This window comes from Oncorhynchus kisutch, linkage group LG1 (genome assembly GCF_002021735.2).
Source record: "Oncorhynchus kisutch isolate 150728-3 linkage group LG1, Okis_V2, whole genome shotgun sequence".
Lineage (NCBI taxonomy): Eukaryota > Metazoa > Chordata > Actinopteri > Salmoniformes > Salmonidae > Oncorhynchus > Oncorhynchus kisutch.
This window is the reverse complement of record NC_034174.2, coordinates 51,447,533-51,463,594: the sequence shown is the minus strand read 5'-3', so window position 1 is coordinate 51,463,594 and position 16,062 is coordinate 51,447,533. Positions and strand designations below refer to the sequence as shown.

General features: G+C 42.2%; 1 protein-coding gene across 3 annotated transcripts in view; it reads left to right on the top strand.

The window, feature by feature from the left end:
• LOC109891575 (myotubularin-related protein 14) overlaps positions 1–15,094 on the top strand; it is a 45,517-nt gene extending 30,423 nt beyond the window's left edge. The window contains exons 17-19 of one of the 3 annotated variants that reach the window (XM_020484118.2): positions 4,918–5,097; positions 10,341–10,508; positions 11,622–15,094. In XM_020484118.2, coding sequence (XP_020339707.1) covers positions 4,918–5,097; positions 10,341–10,508; positions 11,622–11,802 — 529 coding nt within the window. In that variant the 3' untranslated portion in view covers positions 11,803–15,094. Of the gene's footprint in view, positions 1–4,917; positions 5,098–5,171; positions 6,730–10,340; positions 10,509–11,621 lie in introns of those variants that run through there. The other 2 variants (XM_020484123.2, XM_020484127.2) reach the window with 2 other exon arrangements.
• The last annotated feature ends 968 nt before the right edge of the window (positions 15,095–16,062 follow it).

Below are 16,062 nucleotides of genomic sequence, written 5' to 3'. Positions count from 1 at the left end.
ATTTTTGGATAAAAAATGTTCCCGTTTTAAATGAGAGATTTTGTCACGAAAAGATGCTCGACTATGCATATAATTGACAGCTTTGGAAAGAAAACACTGACGTTTCCAAAACTGCAAAGATATTATCCTCAGCGGCAGGGTAGCCTAGTGGTTAGAGCATTGGACTAGTAACCGAAAGGTTGCAAGTTCAAATCCCCGAGCTGACAAGGTACAAAATCTGTCGTTCTGCCCTTGAACAGGCAGTTAACCCACTGTTCCTAGGCCGTCATTGTAAATAAGAATTTGTTCTTAACTGACTTGCCTAGTTAAATAAAGGTAATAAATAAAAATTAAAAATTAAAAAATAAGAATCTGTGAGTGCCCCTGAACTAATGCTACAGGCGAAACCAAGATGAAATTTCATACAGGAAATGGTCCAGATTTTGAATGCCCTGTGTTCCAATGTCTCCTTATATGGCTGTGAATGCGCCAGGAATGAGCCTGCACTTTCTGTCGTTTCCCCAAGGTGTCTGCAACATTGTGACGTATTTGTAGGCATATCGACCATAAGAGACTACATTTACCAGGTGTCCGCCCGGTGTCCTCCGTCGAAATTATTGCGTAATCTCCAGCTCCATGCGCGTTCCATTTTATTCAGAGGAGAAAGTCAACTGCCACGAATGATTTATCATCGATAGATATGTGAAAACCACCTTGAGGATGATTCTAAACGACGTTTGCCATGTTTCTGTCGATATTATGGAGTTAATTTGGAAAAAAGTTTGTTGTAATGACTTAATTTTCGGGGTTTTTCTTACCCAAACGTGATGAACAAAACGGAGCGATTTGTCCTACACAAATAATATTTTTGAAAAAACGGAACATTTGCTATCTAACAGTCTCCTCATTGAAAACATCAAGTTCTTCAAAGGTAAATTATTTTATTTGAATGCTTTTCTTGTTTTTGTGAAAATGTTGCATGCTGAATGCTAGGCTTAATGCTATGCTAGCATTCAATACATTTACACAAATGCTTGTTTAGCTATGGTTCAAAAGCATATTTTGAAAATCTGAGATGACAGTGTTGTTAACAAAAGGCTAAGCTTGAGAGCAAATATATTTATTTCATTTCATTTGCGATTTTCATGAATAGTTAACGTTGTGTTATGCTAATGAGCTTGAGGCTATAAATAGGATCCCGGATACGGGATTGCTCGTCGCAACAGGTTAATTCTGTCTATATATCCAAAATGTCAATTTATTTGGCGCGTTCCAACTTGCGCAATGTGACTACAAAATATCTCAAGTTACCTGTAAGCATTGTCCAAACATTTCAAACTTCTTTTGTAATACAACTTTAGGTATTTTTTTACGTAAATAATCGATAAAATTGAAGACCGGATAAACGGCGTTCAATACAGGATGATAACAAAGTGTAGCGAGCATTTGTGATCACGCGCCTCTATCTAACAGTACACTTCAAGTTACCCTCGTTCTGGATGGCCGAACTTCTTCATTACACAAAGGAAAAACCTCAACCAATTTCTAAAGACTGTTAAAATCCAGTGGAAGCTATGGGAACTGCAAGCCCCTGCCTTAGAATTCTAGATTCCCAATGAATTGAAGAGTGACCAAAAAAAAAAAATCCTGGATGGTTTGTCCTCTGGGTTTCGCCTGCCAAATAAGTTCTGTTATACTCAGACATCATTCAAACAGTTTTAGAAACGTCAGTGTTTTCTATCCAAATATACGAATAATATACATATCCTGCCTTCTGTGCCAGAGTAGCAGGCAGTTTACTTTGGACATGCTTTTCATCCGGATGTAAATATACTGCCGCCTAGCCCAAAGAAGTTATTAACACTCCCTTTTGAAATTGGCAGCTAACATGCTATACATGATGTCAGAGCTCTCAGGGTCTCTACTTCACAGATCTGTATGGGCTTTGACTGACAGCTATTCGTACCCCGTGCGTGACAAGTTGCCCGCATTCCTCCCACTAATTGGGCATTTTTGGTGAGGGAGTGAGGGAAATGCTGTAAAAGGACTGTACAGTACCAGTCAAAAGTTTGGACACCTACTCATTCAAGGGTTTCTCTTAATTATTACTATTTTCTACATTGTAGAATAATAGTGAAGACATCAAAACCGTGAAATAACACATGAAATCATGTAACCAAAAAAAGTGTTTTCTTCAAATTAGCCACCCTTTGCCTTGATGACAGATTTGCACTCTCTTGACATTCTCTCAACCAGCTTCACCTGGAATACTTTTCCAACAGTCTTGAATGAGTTCTGACATGCTGAGCACTTGTTGGCTGCTTTTCCTTCACTCTGTGGTCCAACTCATCCCAAATAATCTGTTGGGTTAAGGTTGGGTGATTGTGGAAGCCAGGTCATCTGATGCAGCACTCATCACTCTCCTTCATGGTCAAATATATAGCCTGGAGGTGTGTTTGGTGATTGTCCTGTTGACTAACAAATTATATTCCCACTAAGCACAAACGAGATGATGGTGTGTCGCTGCAGAATGCTGTGGTAGACATTCTGCTTAAGTGTGCCTTGAATTCTAAATAAATCACTGACGGTGTCATCAGCAAAGCACCATCACAACTCCATGTTTCACAGTGGGAACCACACATGCAGCGATCTTCCGTTCACCTACTCAGCGTCACAAAGACACACGGTTGGAACCAAAAATCTAATTTGGACTCATCAGACCAAAGGACAGATTTCCACCAATCTAATGTCCATTGCTTGTGTTTCTTGGACCAAGCAAATCTCTTATTATTGGTGTCCTTTAGTAGTGGTTTCTTTGCAGCATTTGACCATGAAGGCCTAATTCATGCGGTCTCCTCTGAACAGTTGATGTTGAGTTGTCTGTCACTTGAACTCTGAAACATTTATTTGGGCTGCAATTTCTGAGGCTGGTAACACTAATGAACTTTCCTTTCCTGTGTCTGTCCTCATGTGAGCCAGTTTCATCATAATGCTTGATGGTTTTTGTGACTGCACTTGAAGAAATGTTCAATGTTCTTGACATTTTCCGATTAAGACTTGAAGGTCAGTCAAAGTAATGATGAACTGTCTTTTCTCTTTGCTTATTTGAGCTGTTCCTGCCATAATATGGACTTGGTATTTTACCAAATAGGGCTGTCTTCTGTATACCACCCCTACCATGTCACAACACAACTGATTGGCTCTAACGCATTAAGAAGGAAAGAAATTCCACAAATGTACTTTTTAACAAGGCACACCTGTTTAATTGAAATGCATTCCAGGTGACTACCTCACGAAGCTGTTTGAGAGAATGCCACGAGTGTGCAAAGTAGTCATGAAGGCAAAGGGTGGCCACTTTGAAGAATCTCATATAAAATGACACTTTTTTTGGGTTACTACATGATTCCATATGAGTTATTTCATAGTGTTGATGTCTTCACTATTATTCTAGAATGTAGAAAATAGTAAAAATAAAGAAAAACCCCAGAATGAGTAGGTGTCAACTTTTGACTGGTACTGTATTTTGAAAGATGAGACATTGAGGATTATAATATACTGCTTTGATGTCATAAATTGTGCACTTCACATTTCTGTATCTTAAAACTAATGTAATATAGTGTCAACGTTCATGATGACTGTATGATGTACAGTTACAATATGACATGTAACTGCGTTGTCCTGAACAGAATGAGCCTGTTTGTTCATATTGTGATATTTGCCACAACTACGCATCTGACTCCATTCCTTGTACACTCAAATTACTTTCTGCTTCTCTGAATTTTGTGAAAACCTAACACTAAATTCGTATTTTATCATTTAGCTAATTTCGCTAGTTGACAATGGAACAAGCTTTTAAATCATGCCCACCTGACCCATATTGCGATTTTTATAATGGACTGTTTCTGGATTGCGTAAACAACAATAGTAATTGTGTAAAGGCAGAGATGCAGGACTGTTCCAAGCCAGTTCTAGTTCTTTAACGGAACAGCCAGGAGAGCTCAAAAAAGCACCTTTAGAGTTGAAGACTATAAAAGTGCATTGAAATAGCTTAGGAACTTGTGCACGCTTTGGAGAGGTGTGTGTGTGTGTGTGGCCATTGGGAGACACCAGTTAGTCCTCTCACTCTAACCCTTGTAATTTCTTTGTCTTGTGTTTTACCTACCCCACATTTTTCCAAGAATATTCTTATGTTACTGAATATATCTGGAGTATTGTCAGATTTCTTTATCAACAGAAGTGGCAAAGTACAGTAAATGCACATAAAATCAGCAGTAATGTTTGGATTAAGTATTGTCAGATGAACTGTTGTGTCCTCCACCATTTGGTCTAATCATTTTCAAATCATGTCTAAACTGTTCCCTTTCAATTGCTACCATGGTTGTGTATATGCTTTTCATAGTTCTAAGAAATTTTTCAATTTAGCCCTATCCATTTCTAGGCCAATTCCCACGAGTGTAAGGGGTTAAGTGATGAAATTTGAAGCTATTGGAAATGTAACATATTGTCCCATGTACGTTGTATAGTTTACCAGTAGTCTCTAACTAGCCCCATAGGGTTGCGTGCAGCCTCACTCTGAATTGATTACTTTTGTGCTGCCAGCTGTGGATTGAAAAAAAAAAAACCTTAATTTACCTTGTGATGCAGTCACAGACACAAGTCTCGCAAAACTCAGTTTTGGATGAGACCGACTTTATGACAAATTATCCTATTTACACTTTTCTAGTCAATTTGATAGTAGAATACGTGTTTCTGACTCATATCGATGCCACAGCCTCTTTTCTAAATTAGAAGTGTGTTTTTATGGAGAGTTGCTCTTTAACCCAATAAAGTCCAGTATGCCTCGTCTCTGACTCCATGCTCTTACCAACTGCGCCACAAAGGACAGAACTGCCTTAAAATAAGGGTTGTCAAACTTCTCCTTTATTGTGGCCACCCCAGGAGGAAGGGACACACCTCTTCCCCCCAGACGGTGCTGTGGAACCGCCCCGACCCCATGCATGAGCGTCTGGCCCATCCCCTCAGCCAAGAGGCCAAGTCTTCCAGCTCCTCCTCCTCCAACCAATCGGAGCAGGGCTTCACACGCGCCGGCAGCAGTCCTATGTCTGTGCCTGGGAGAAGGTAAGCTTCCACTTTAGAAGTCAGTCGCCGATTTTGTTTTAAAGATTTATATTCTGTATTTTCTGTTTATTCAGATGGGCATAGTATGAAATGAATGGGGAAAGGGAGATGCAGAATAGCAGTGGGGCCGGGATTCTGCGTGCAGGTGACGTTATTTGCTAGACCAACCTCAAGCACAGCCGGTTGCAGTTTATGGGCTCCGACCACAACGATGAGGGATGCCACGTTTTTGTCTGCCCCTCTTTCTGTCTTTGTAAATGGTTTGACTCCATACTGCATCTCTGTTTCTCTCTGTGTTGCATGTTTGCCATTCTGCCATGAAAGGTTAATAACTGCATGTTAAATTAAAACATCTAAGTGTGTGACTGTCTGCGGTGACACACGTACCCTTTACAGACATACTTTATGGTAATTTATTTTTCAAAATAATAGAATGTGGCATTGTGTTGGATGACAAAACTGCACCTTTTAGAGTGGCCTTGTATTGACCCCAGCACAATGTGCTTCAATCGGCTTCTTTTTTATGCCACACCTGTCAGGTAGATGGATTATCTTGGCGAATAAGAAATGCTCAGTAACAGGGTTGTAAATAAATTTGTGCACAAAATGTAAAAGCATTTCTGTGAAGCTTTGTGATTGACAAGGACGAGTTTGACGTCGGACAACAATAGAATGTTCATGATTTAATGTGTGCCAATGCCGCCTCAGCACTACGGCCACAAGCTGTAGGCAGACCTTTACAGCAATCATGACTAGGTCAGTTGAAGGAAATAAAGGTTTAGTCTTTGATACCGACAACACCTTTCAGATATAAAGAAAAGGCAGAAAAAAGTTGGTGGCATGCTGAAGTTGGAGGTTTATTTTGGTTTGGTAGAGAACACAAGCACAAATACACGCATCCCTTGGTGAGACATTGTGGTGAGGCTGTGTTTTCAGTAGAATGTGTGAGACGGTTGGTCTCACAGTACAGCTTGATTATACCCTTCTCTGTATACGTGTATGTGTGTCTAGGGCTGTGGCGGTCATGATATTTTGTCAGTCGGGGATTGTCGAGCAAAAAACTGCCGGTCGAGGGCATCCCGGGTGGCGCAGTGGTCTAGGGCAGTGCTAGCTGTGCCACCAGAGACTCTGGGTTCACGCCCACGCTCTGTCGCAACCGGTAGGTCCGTGGGGCGACGCACAATTGGCCTAGCGTCGTCCGGGTTAGGGAGGGTTTGGCCGGTAGGGATATCCTTGTCTCATCGCGCACTAGCGACTCCTGTGGCGGGCCGGGCGCAGTGAACGCTAACCAGTTCGCCAGGTGCATGGTGTTTCCTCCGACACATTGGTGCGGCTGGCTTCCGGGTTGGATGCGCACTGTGTTAAGAAGCAGTGCGGCTTGGTTGGGTTGTGTTTCGGAGGACACATGGCTTTCGACCTTCGTCTCTCCCGAGCCCGTACGGGAGTTGTAGCGATGAGACAAGATAGTAACTACTAACAATTGGATACCATGAAAAGGGGGTAAATAAAAAAAAATAAAAAAAACTGGTCTCACTGTAATTTACCGATAATTAATATAAACACATTTAGCATCTCCTGGCTTCCACGCATAGCCTACAAGCTACTGATTCAGAACTTTGGAACATCTACACTTTAAAAAGTCTAATAAATCCATGTAATATAGCCTATACCATCACAATAAATCCCGCTACCAAAACCTGCGGCCTCTCCTTCACTGCAGCCAACGTGAGTAAAACATTTAAATGTGTTGAAGGCCATCCCCAGCCGCATCCTCAGAGCATGCGCAGCATTACTGCGTGGCCATGCACGCCTCCAACTCAATCATCAAGTTTGCAGACGACACTACAGTGATAGGCTTGATTACCAACAATGACGAGACGGCCTACAGGGAGGAGTTGAGGGCCCTCGGAATGTGGTGTCAAGAAAATAACCTCACACTCTGTCAACAAAACAAAGGAGATGATTGTGGACTTCAGGAAACAGTAGAGGGAGCAGCCCCCTATCCACATCGACGGGACGGTAGTGGAGAGGGTGTAATGTTTTTTTTTTAAATATTTTTTTAAACATTTTTTAAGTTCCTCGGTGTACACATCACGGACAAACTGAAATAGTCCACCCACACAGACAGCGTGGTGAATAAGGCGCAGCAGCGCCTCTTCAACATCAGGAGGCTGAAGAAATTCAGCTTGTCACTGAAAACACTCACAAAGCTTTACAGATGCACAATCGAGAGCATCCTGTCGGGCTGTATCACCGCCTGGTACGACAACTGCTCTGCCCATAACCCTAAGGCTCTCCAGAGGGTAGTGAGGTCTGCACAACGCATCACCCGGGGCAAAGGACCTCCCCTCCAGGACACCTACACCAGCCGATGTCACAGGAAGGCCAAAAAGATCAAGGAGCAACAACCACCTGAGCCACTGCCTGTTCACCCCGCTATCATCCAGAAGGTGAGGTCAGTACAGGTGCATCAAAGCGGGGACAGAGAGACTGAAAAACAGCTTCAATCTCAAGGCCATCAGACTGTTAAACAGCCATCACTCGTGGCTGCTGCCAAAACACTGACTCAACTCTAGCCACTTTAATAATGGAAAAGTCGCACTTTAAACAATGCCACTTTATATAATGTTTACATACCCTACATTACTCTTCTCATATGTATATAATGTACTCTATACCATCTACTGCATCTTGCCTATGCCGTTCGGCCATCACTCATTCATATAGTTTAATATACATATGCTTATTAATTCCTTTACACGTGTGTGTGTGTGTGTGTGTGTATAAGGTAGTTGTTATGGAATTGTTAGATTACTTGTTAGATATTACTGCATGGTCAGAACTAGAAGCACAAGCATTTCACTGCACTCTTTAACATCTGCTAACCATGTGTATGTGACAAATAAAATATGTTGTATTTTTAGACAAACTGTAGTCTCTTTCAGAAGAACACTGAGATGTACTTATGTTAAGCCCTGATATGACTATGTGATATGACTGTGGGCTACACTCATTAATTTAGCGGACAAGAATTGCTTAGAATTCCATGGCATTATTTGTATTTTATACTATGAAGAATACAGTTGAACATGGCTTAATAAAATATAAAAGTATATTTTCTCCAAACGATTTCAAAGAAAATGCGCACATGTGGCTATTCTGTGTTGAGCAGTTAACAAAGAAACAGGTCCTCCTTTTTGCTTAATTTAGAGTTATTTATGCAACTGTAGTTGTGACTCAAACATTGGATTATATGTTTTGATGTTTTATACATTCTAAGGCTACATGATAGGAATCTAATGATTTGAAAAAAGTTTCAAGCTGCACACACTTCATCAGTCTCTCATTCACAATTTGGCAAGCACTTGATAATATTCTCACCAGACCTCGAATTTCCCAGGGGCATCAATCTTGTGTGGCCCTAATGCTCCCTAAAAATCTGCATGCCTTTTGCTGAATAGAATAGGCTCATTATAATTCCCTTCTGCCAGCTGCTGTGCTCTGAAGCACCTCTCACTCACATGGCTCGCTCAGACGTAGCCAATACCCGTCACGCAAAAGCACTAGCCTATGTCAGTCTACTATCCCCCATAGTACAAAAGTTGACTTATTCTATTGGTCAATTTATCCTTCTGTGCAAGAAATAAATATTCCAAACATATTCTGGGACAGTTGTGGGATGCGATAGATCCCAAATGAATACAACACGGCTGATATATATATTTTTGCATTATAATCGCAGCAATGCACACATGGCAGTAAGCTATAAGTGCGAAGGTTCCAAAATGCAACGAATTAGCGGGAAAACACTTATCGAAAGTGACTGCAAATACGATTATGCATGTAGTACTTTATTATAAAGGTGCATTTTTATGATAAAAAGATCTTCCCCAAACTTAACTCACGTCCTGCGTATGTATGCTAGTTAGGCGCTACACCCCTTGTGAAGCGGATTAATGTGCTTAATTTTAATAAGTTATTTGACCACTAGTTGTGATACAAACCTTATCAAAATATAGGCATGTGGGCTAGGATACATGAGGTGTGCGACTATGATTTGAAAATTCGCACAAAAAAAAAAGGTATGCCCTGTTTCTTGCCTTCCTGCACCAGGTGGACATTTCTTAAGTGAGGGGTAATATTGTCACCCATCAGAATATTCTTAATGTTGTCTTTACGTATACTAAATAATGTGTGAAATTAATTTTGATTTAGAATGGACCATTATCATGCACCTGTCTCAACAGGGGAATGGGGGGAAAAATGCATGTAATCTATCCACTTAATATTCAAATGGAGGACGCTTTTCCCATGGTTCATTTTCATGCCAGGTAGGCTATACTCCTGTTTGTAAAGTGAAGCAATGTGCTTAATATTAGGAAAGTTGATAAATAAATATAGGTGGCCTAGCCCATAGAAAGTTGATGGGATCCTCTTTTTAATAGAGGCCATCAACTCTGTTTTCTCACCTAATGGCATAGCCTATGGAAATGTTGGCTCATAGGCTCGCATGAAGTGTTTATTTCGATTTTCGATTACATTTGCATTGATGTCAGAGTGATTTTTAGAGGGACAATAGTGCTGAGTACTAGGCAGGAAGCAAGTTTGGAAGGCTACTAATGACCAGCAGCAGCATCAGAGCTTGAAGAAGCCTAATTACCGTGACTAAACGGTCACATGGATTTTGACTTTCGTCATGACTCATGACCGCCGGTGTGGCGGTAATACAGTCACTGTAACAGTCCCGTGTGTGTGCCACTGGTTTATTAGTACAGCTACTTAATCCAGAGCTCCTTGTTCGTTTGGTCAATTTGCATGACAATGGAAGGTGCGTGGGTGTTTTGGTAGTTGGTTCAAACTCCATTCCACTGACATTGGGGTATGCCGTATGTGTAATATCCATATGACGTTTCTGTGCTTGTTGACTTGCCCTGTTTATTCCCCCTGAGGGTATTATTCTAGTTCTGGGTTGAATTGACGTGAGTGTTGTACCTTGACCTTTGACTTTTGCTACTGAGGTCGCGACACCGTGCCGTGAAGCCCCCCCTCCCACTGACCTCACAGCTCACGGCTGGATTCTCTCTCGTCTCTCACTTCTCCCAATTGAATTTCCTTATTTCCCCCCCCCCCCCCCCCTCTCCTTTGGCTCTTTCACTTTCCTCTCTCTGTATTTGCTGCATTCCCTGCTCTCTCCATTCTCTTTTTCCACTCTTTCTCTGCATCTCCCTCTCTACTCTGGCCAGGCTGGCGGCGGAGTACGCCCAATCCGGCTCCTCCCTCTCCATGGACTACGGCAGCTGGCAGCTCGTGTCGGGCTGCGGCTCCATCCACGACCATGGACAGGTCGCCGCCGCCGCCAACGACTCGCCCCTCCCCTTTAGCTTCCAGGACGAGGGGCCCAGCGGACGCATGTGAGTCTACGGGCTGCGTCACAAAATAGCACACAATCCCCTATGTAGTGCACTACTTTTGACCGGGGTTCGGTGGGCTATGTAGGGAATAGGGTGCCATTTGGGACGCACAAACGGATCGCATTCCGATTCTCGACCTTTCTCCCTGAAGTGTGCACTCGTTCACCCCCACCCCCCGTGCATTGGATTGGTGCAAGCATGGCTGGAGGGAGTTATCACCATATTGCCCACACCAGTGTATTCCTTTTAAATTCACGAGGGGGAATGTACGAGTACCCTTCGGCGTAGTGGTCGAGAATCAGACCCCTGCTACGCACACCTCTAACCCTCAGGAATATCTTTCTCTCTCTTTACCTCCTTCTCTGCCTTTCTCCCTTATTTATTCACCTCCTTTCTCTCCCCCATTCCTTTGTGGAAGAGAAGGCGGTGGCAGGGCTCAGTGGGCGGGGGCTGGGGCCTCCTGTTGGGCTGGTCCACCGTTGTGTGTGTGTCACACCTGCAGGGTTGGATAGAGTTGGTGTGTGTTTGAGTGACAGCAGAGAGAGTCTGTTCTGGAGGATGTGTGCGTGGGTACCTGGTATGTGCAAGTGTAGACACACAGAGACACAACAGTGTTCGGCAGACTGTTTAGGCAGTCTTCGTATATACACACCGATGGCCTGAGCTGTTGCTCTCTCTCTGTGTCTGTGTGTACTGTATCTTGGGAGGGGGTGCGTCAGACTATGGTACGGAATAATTGCTTCATCATTCTCTGTCCCCTGCGAACTGGAGGTTTAAGTACAACTGAAAGAGGGGAACGAGAGACTGAGTTTCTTTATCATTCATTTTTTTTCTTCTCCAGACTGCCTCTCTTCCCAGTGGGGGGACACCTTTCCATTTCCATCTTGATTTGAAGGGGAGAGGGGGAACAGAGGAGGATAGAGGAGGAAGTGTGCAGTCTGGGATTGCTCAGATTAGAAGTACACTGTCCTTCTGTCATAACTAATTGGTGTAGCTTCTTCTCTCGCCAGTTCCCTGTCCTTTTTAATTTATTTTCATCTGGTCTTCCCTCTCCTGTCTCCTCTAACTGTTTTTTCCCCCCATCTCTCTTTCACTCCTCCCTCTCTCTCCCAGGTGCCCGTCCCCCTCGGAGCGTCAGGTTCGTCTGGAGGCGGTGAGGGAGGTGTTCCTTGCAGCCTACAGCTCCACCGTGGGGCTCAAGTCCAGCGCGCCCAGCCCCTCCGGCGCCATCACAGGCCTTCTGGAGCAGTTTGCCCGCGGCGTTGGCCTCCGGGGCACCAACAGCATCATCTGATCTAGGATTAGGTCACCCACCGCAAATGTGAAATCTGGGCCCGTAGTTATCGTATTCATAAAGCGTCTGAGTAGGAGTTCTGATCTAGGATCAGTTTGTCCTCTTCGATCAAAATGAATACAATCATATCGGCAGGCATGACCTGATTCTAGATCTACCCTCCTAGGCTCTTTGTGAATATGGTCCCCTCCCCCATCCTTCACCTCCCTTCCGCTTAACCCCGTCCTGTAACACCTTGTGGTTGAATTGCGATCCACGATCAGCGTTCATTTTGTCGGGGAAAGCCACATCCTGTTTCGTATGGACTTTAATAAAATAAAAAGTGCACATTTCTCTACTCTATCCAGGTGCTGAAGCGTCTTTAAAAAAGCATTTTTATAGATATCTATCTATCAAACCCGGATTAAAAAAAAAAAATCTCTTTCCATTTTTTTTATTTTTTATTCATGCCTTCCAACTTATTCTCTGGACTTTTGCCTTTTTTTTGTTTGTTGCACATTTTTTGTCAATTCAGGGAGTGGTTCGGGGGGATAACAAAGCCAGCCACAGTATCAAAAAGGGACAGCTGGCCATTGTATAAAAAATGTGCAGCATGGTTTAGAACAACTTGTCATTTATCTTTGGTTGGTGCTAAGAACATGGTCAGAGTACAAAGGACTTTTTACATGGACACCTATTTATGTGGAGTTCTTACTTTTCTGTTTTTAAAATAATTATTTGGGATTCAACGTGCTGATCGTCCTAAATGGAGACGACCACCCTTCTCTTTTCTTCAGTGACTGAACTCATGAAAGCTGCTATTCAGTGCTGAATCAAGCGGAAGCATAAACCATATCATTGTAGTGGATACTGTGGTTTACATACAAACAGCACTAGTCAAGTGTGTCAGGGCAACAGAACTTTTTATAACTTAATTCGGCGTAGAAAAGTCTGTCAAGCTGGATGTAGCTTTATTTTGTAGAATGTAATATGTTGAATCCTAAAACACCATCAGTGCAAACCTTTAGCTGATTTTTTTACAATTCGTTAATTATCTTGAATAATCAAACTTGTGGTCAGATAAGTCACTTATGTGCAGACTTAAAGCAAAGATCAGTTTAGCATTGTCGCCATACAAAACATTTTTATACGGTCTTCCTTTGTTTTAAATAGATTTAAACCGCACATACACACCATTAGACCGGTCCCAGATCTGTTTGTGCTCTCTTGCTGATTCCTATGGTTGTTGCAGGAGCCAATCTGGGATCAAGCTACACCATCATTACTGGTGCTGAAGACCGCAATCCAGGAGAAGCCAGTCCCATTGCTGGGCTGTGTTAGATCTTTTAAGGTGCTTATATTTGAGCCCACTTCTGACAGCTATTCATACGGTCAGTCACTTCATCTCAACTTTTGTCTCTCAGTTTTGTGACATGACGGCTCCAAGCCACACCGCGGTCTTTGTTATTGCTGTACGTAAGTTTATGGCCTCGTTCCAGGCTGACTACATTGCAGTAGCCAGATCTCCCAACACATGGATAGGTGTTAAACATATTCACTTACTGCATGATCTCCTCTAGCAATATGAAAGACATGGCACAGAACCATTGGTTGATGTGAGCAGCGCGACTGCAATATAAGCAGCCTGGAACACATCTCTTTCTGTGACTTAAAAGCGCTCTATTGCTGCATGAACAAGTGAACTTGGGGCCTACTTTAAATTAGTTAACTGCCACTGAACAATTGGCCTTTCAGGTAACGTGGACAAGTCTTTGGCTGCATTCCAGACCAACTACATCGCGGTTACCTGCCAGATCTCACAACGCCTGGATAGGTTTTTAACATACAGCTAACCGCATTATTTGATATAGCAATCTGATGGCCGTCTGCTAAGTTGGTTGATGCATGCAGCACGACTGCAATGTAGTCGGGCCTGGAACGCGACCACGGAGGAGGTAGCGTTTATGCAGGAAAATGGCAGTGTTGTGGCGCCATTGCGTTGAAAGATTCATTTGAGGCAGCACTTACTGTGATTTGTTTAGCTTGTTTGCAACGCCAAATGGTTTTGACGGCTGCTGTACTGTACCTCAGGACCTTTTTTGTGCCTTTTCAGCGGTAGCAGTGGAAGAGATTCACCCTTTTTTTTTTTTACCTTTTTTCCAAAGTCATTTCTGTTTCTTATACATTTTAAAGAGCTTGTTGTTTTTTAAATGCTTTGTGAGAATCCACAACTAAGAGCTAGCTACTACACTTTAAAACACATCGCATTGGTCAGTTGAAAGGCAAGCTAATGGCTTAATCCTTCAATCACTTGAATGCAAAATGATTTATATTTTTTCAGTCTTTGTTCAATAATGTTTGTCTATGGTCAATGGCAATTGATCATAATGTACAATATTGTTTCTGCAAAGTCTGTGTGAGATCTTTCTGTCAATCAGTTGGGTTTAAGAGGAGATGGGGTGAAGGTTCAGGAATATCGGTGTGAGAAGTTACCTTTTTTTATAGAGTACTCTCACTTGTCAATCATCTGGTTTTAACTCATTTGTACATTCTGTCTCACTGGATCTTCCAACAGTCTACTTTGTTGGAAGCTTACCTGGTGACTTTCTTTCACTTGTCCAATCCTTTGAAATCAAAGAAAGGAAACTACTTTGGACCCTCCTCACCTTTCCTGAACATAACCCATCTGGAAGAATTTCAGAGACGATTTAGCAAAAACATTTGAACTACATCGCATCCTGTTATCAAACTTCGATATGATTTACCACACCAGAGAAATTATTGAAAACCGGCATGTCCATGGTAGGATACATTGGTGACACTTGGGTCTATTCCTAGGTCCCTGTTTGTAGGCAAAAGGCCCAGAGCCCCTAGACAATTTGCAGTTGATACATTCCTTTCAGTTCACACTTTTCACTGGGTACATTATTTACCTTTAGGATTACGCAAGCACCTCACGTGATTGTTCAACTCATCCATGTTTTTGCATGTAATTTCCCCCAACTAATTGAAACTAGTGGAATATACAGTACATGGATACATGTTTCCTAAATTAACCTTCCATTTTAGTATGACTTTTCTTTTGATTTTACAGAAATGCTGCATTGCACTCATCTTCCTTATTGACGTGTCAATCTCTTTACACAGACATCTTCGAGTTGAGTCATTTAAGTAATTTTATCTTGTTTTTGTTTTAAATTGCTCTTAATTCTCGCCAGAGAGAGAATGGGCTACATTGAGAAAGGTGAATTGATATGCAGGTGGTTATTATGAATAAAGAAAAACAAATAAAATGTATGTACAATCATTTCTACCCTGAATCATTGGTCTTATATTTTAGGCTTTATACGTGTTGACTTCCTTAATCTGATTACTTTTTTTTATTTTTTTACCTGATTAAATTAATCAGGTAACAATTAACTCATTAGGATTTGGGGCACCACGGAAGAAATTGCTTGGAGTTACAGAATTAAACTCTAAGGTACATGTATACAGTGCCTTGCAAAAGTATTCATCCCCATTGTCATTTTTCCTATTTTGTTACATTACAACCTGTAATTTTAAATGGATTTGGATTTCATGTAATGGACAGACACAAAATAGTCAATTGGGGAAGTGAAACTTAAAATAACTTTCTAAATTACAAAATGGAAAAGTGGTGCGTGCTTTTGTACTCTTTCCCTTTGGTTGCACCAGATCTTTTTTAGGGGCTTCAATTACCTTCAGAACTCTCACAATTACTTATATTGCACACAGGTGGACTTTTAAGTGCCACATGAGAGAGATTATATATAAGTTATCTTCTGAAAGGCCTGCAGCACCATTAAGCAAGGGGCACCATGAAGACCAAGGAGCTCTCCAAACAGGTCAGGGACAAAATTGTGGAGAAGTACAGATCAGGGTTGGGTTATAAAAAATATTGAAAACGTTGTACATCCCACAGAGCACCATTAAAAACATTATTAAAAAATGTAAAGAATATGGCACCACAATAAACCTGCCAAGAGAGGGCCGCCCACTAAAACCAGGCAAGGAGGGCATTAAGCAGAGGCAACAAAGAGCCCAACGATAACCCTGAAGGAGCTGCAAAGCTCCACAGCGGAGATTGGAGTATCTGTCCATAGGACCACTTTAAGCCACACTCCACAGAGCTGGGCTTTACAGAAGAGTGGCCAGAAAAAAATCCATTGCTTAAAGAAAAAAATAATCAAACCCATTTGGTGTTTTTGGTGCCAAAATGCATGTGGGAGCCTCCCCAAACATATGGAAGAAGGTACTCTG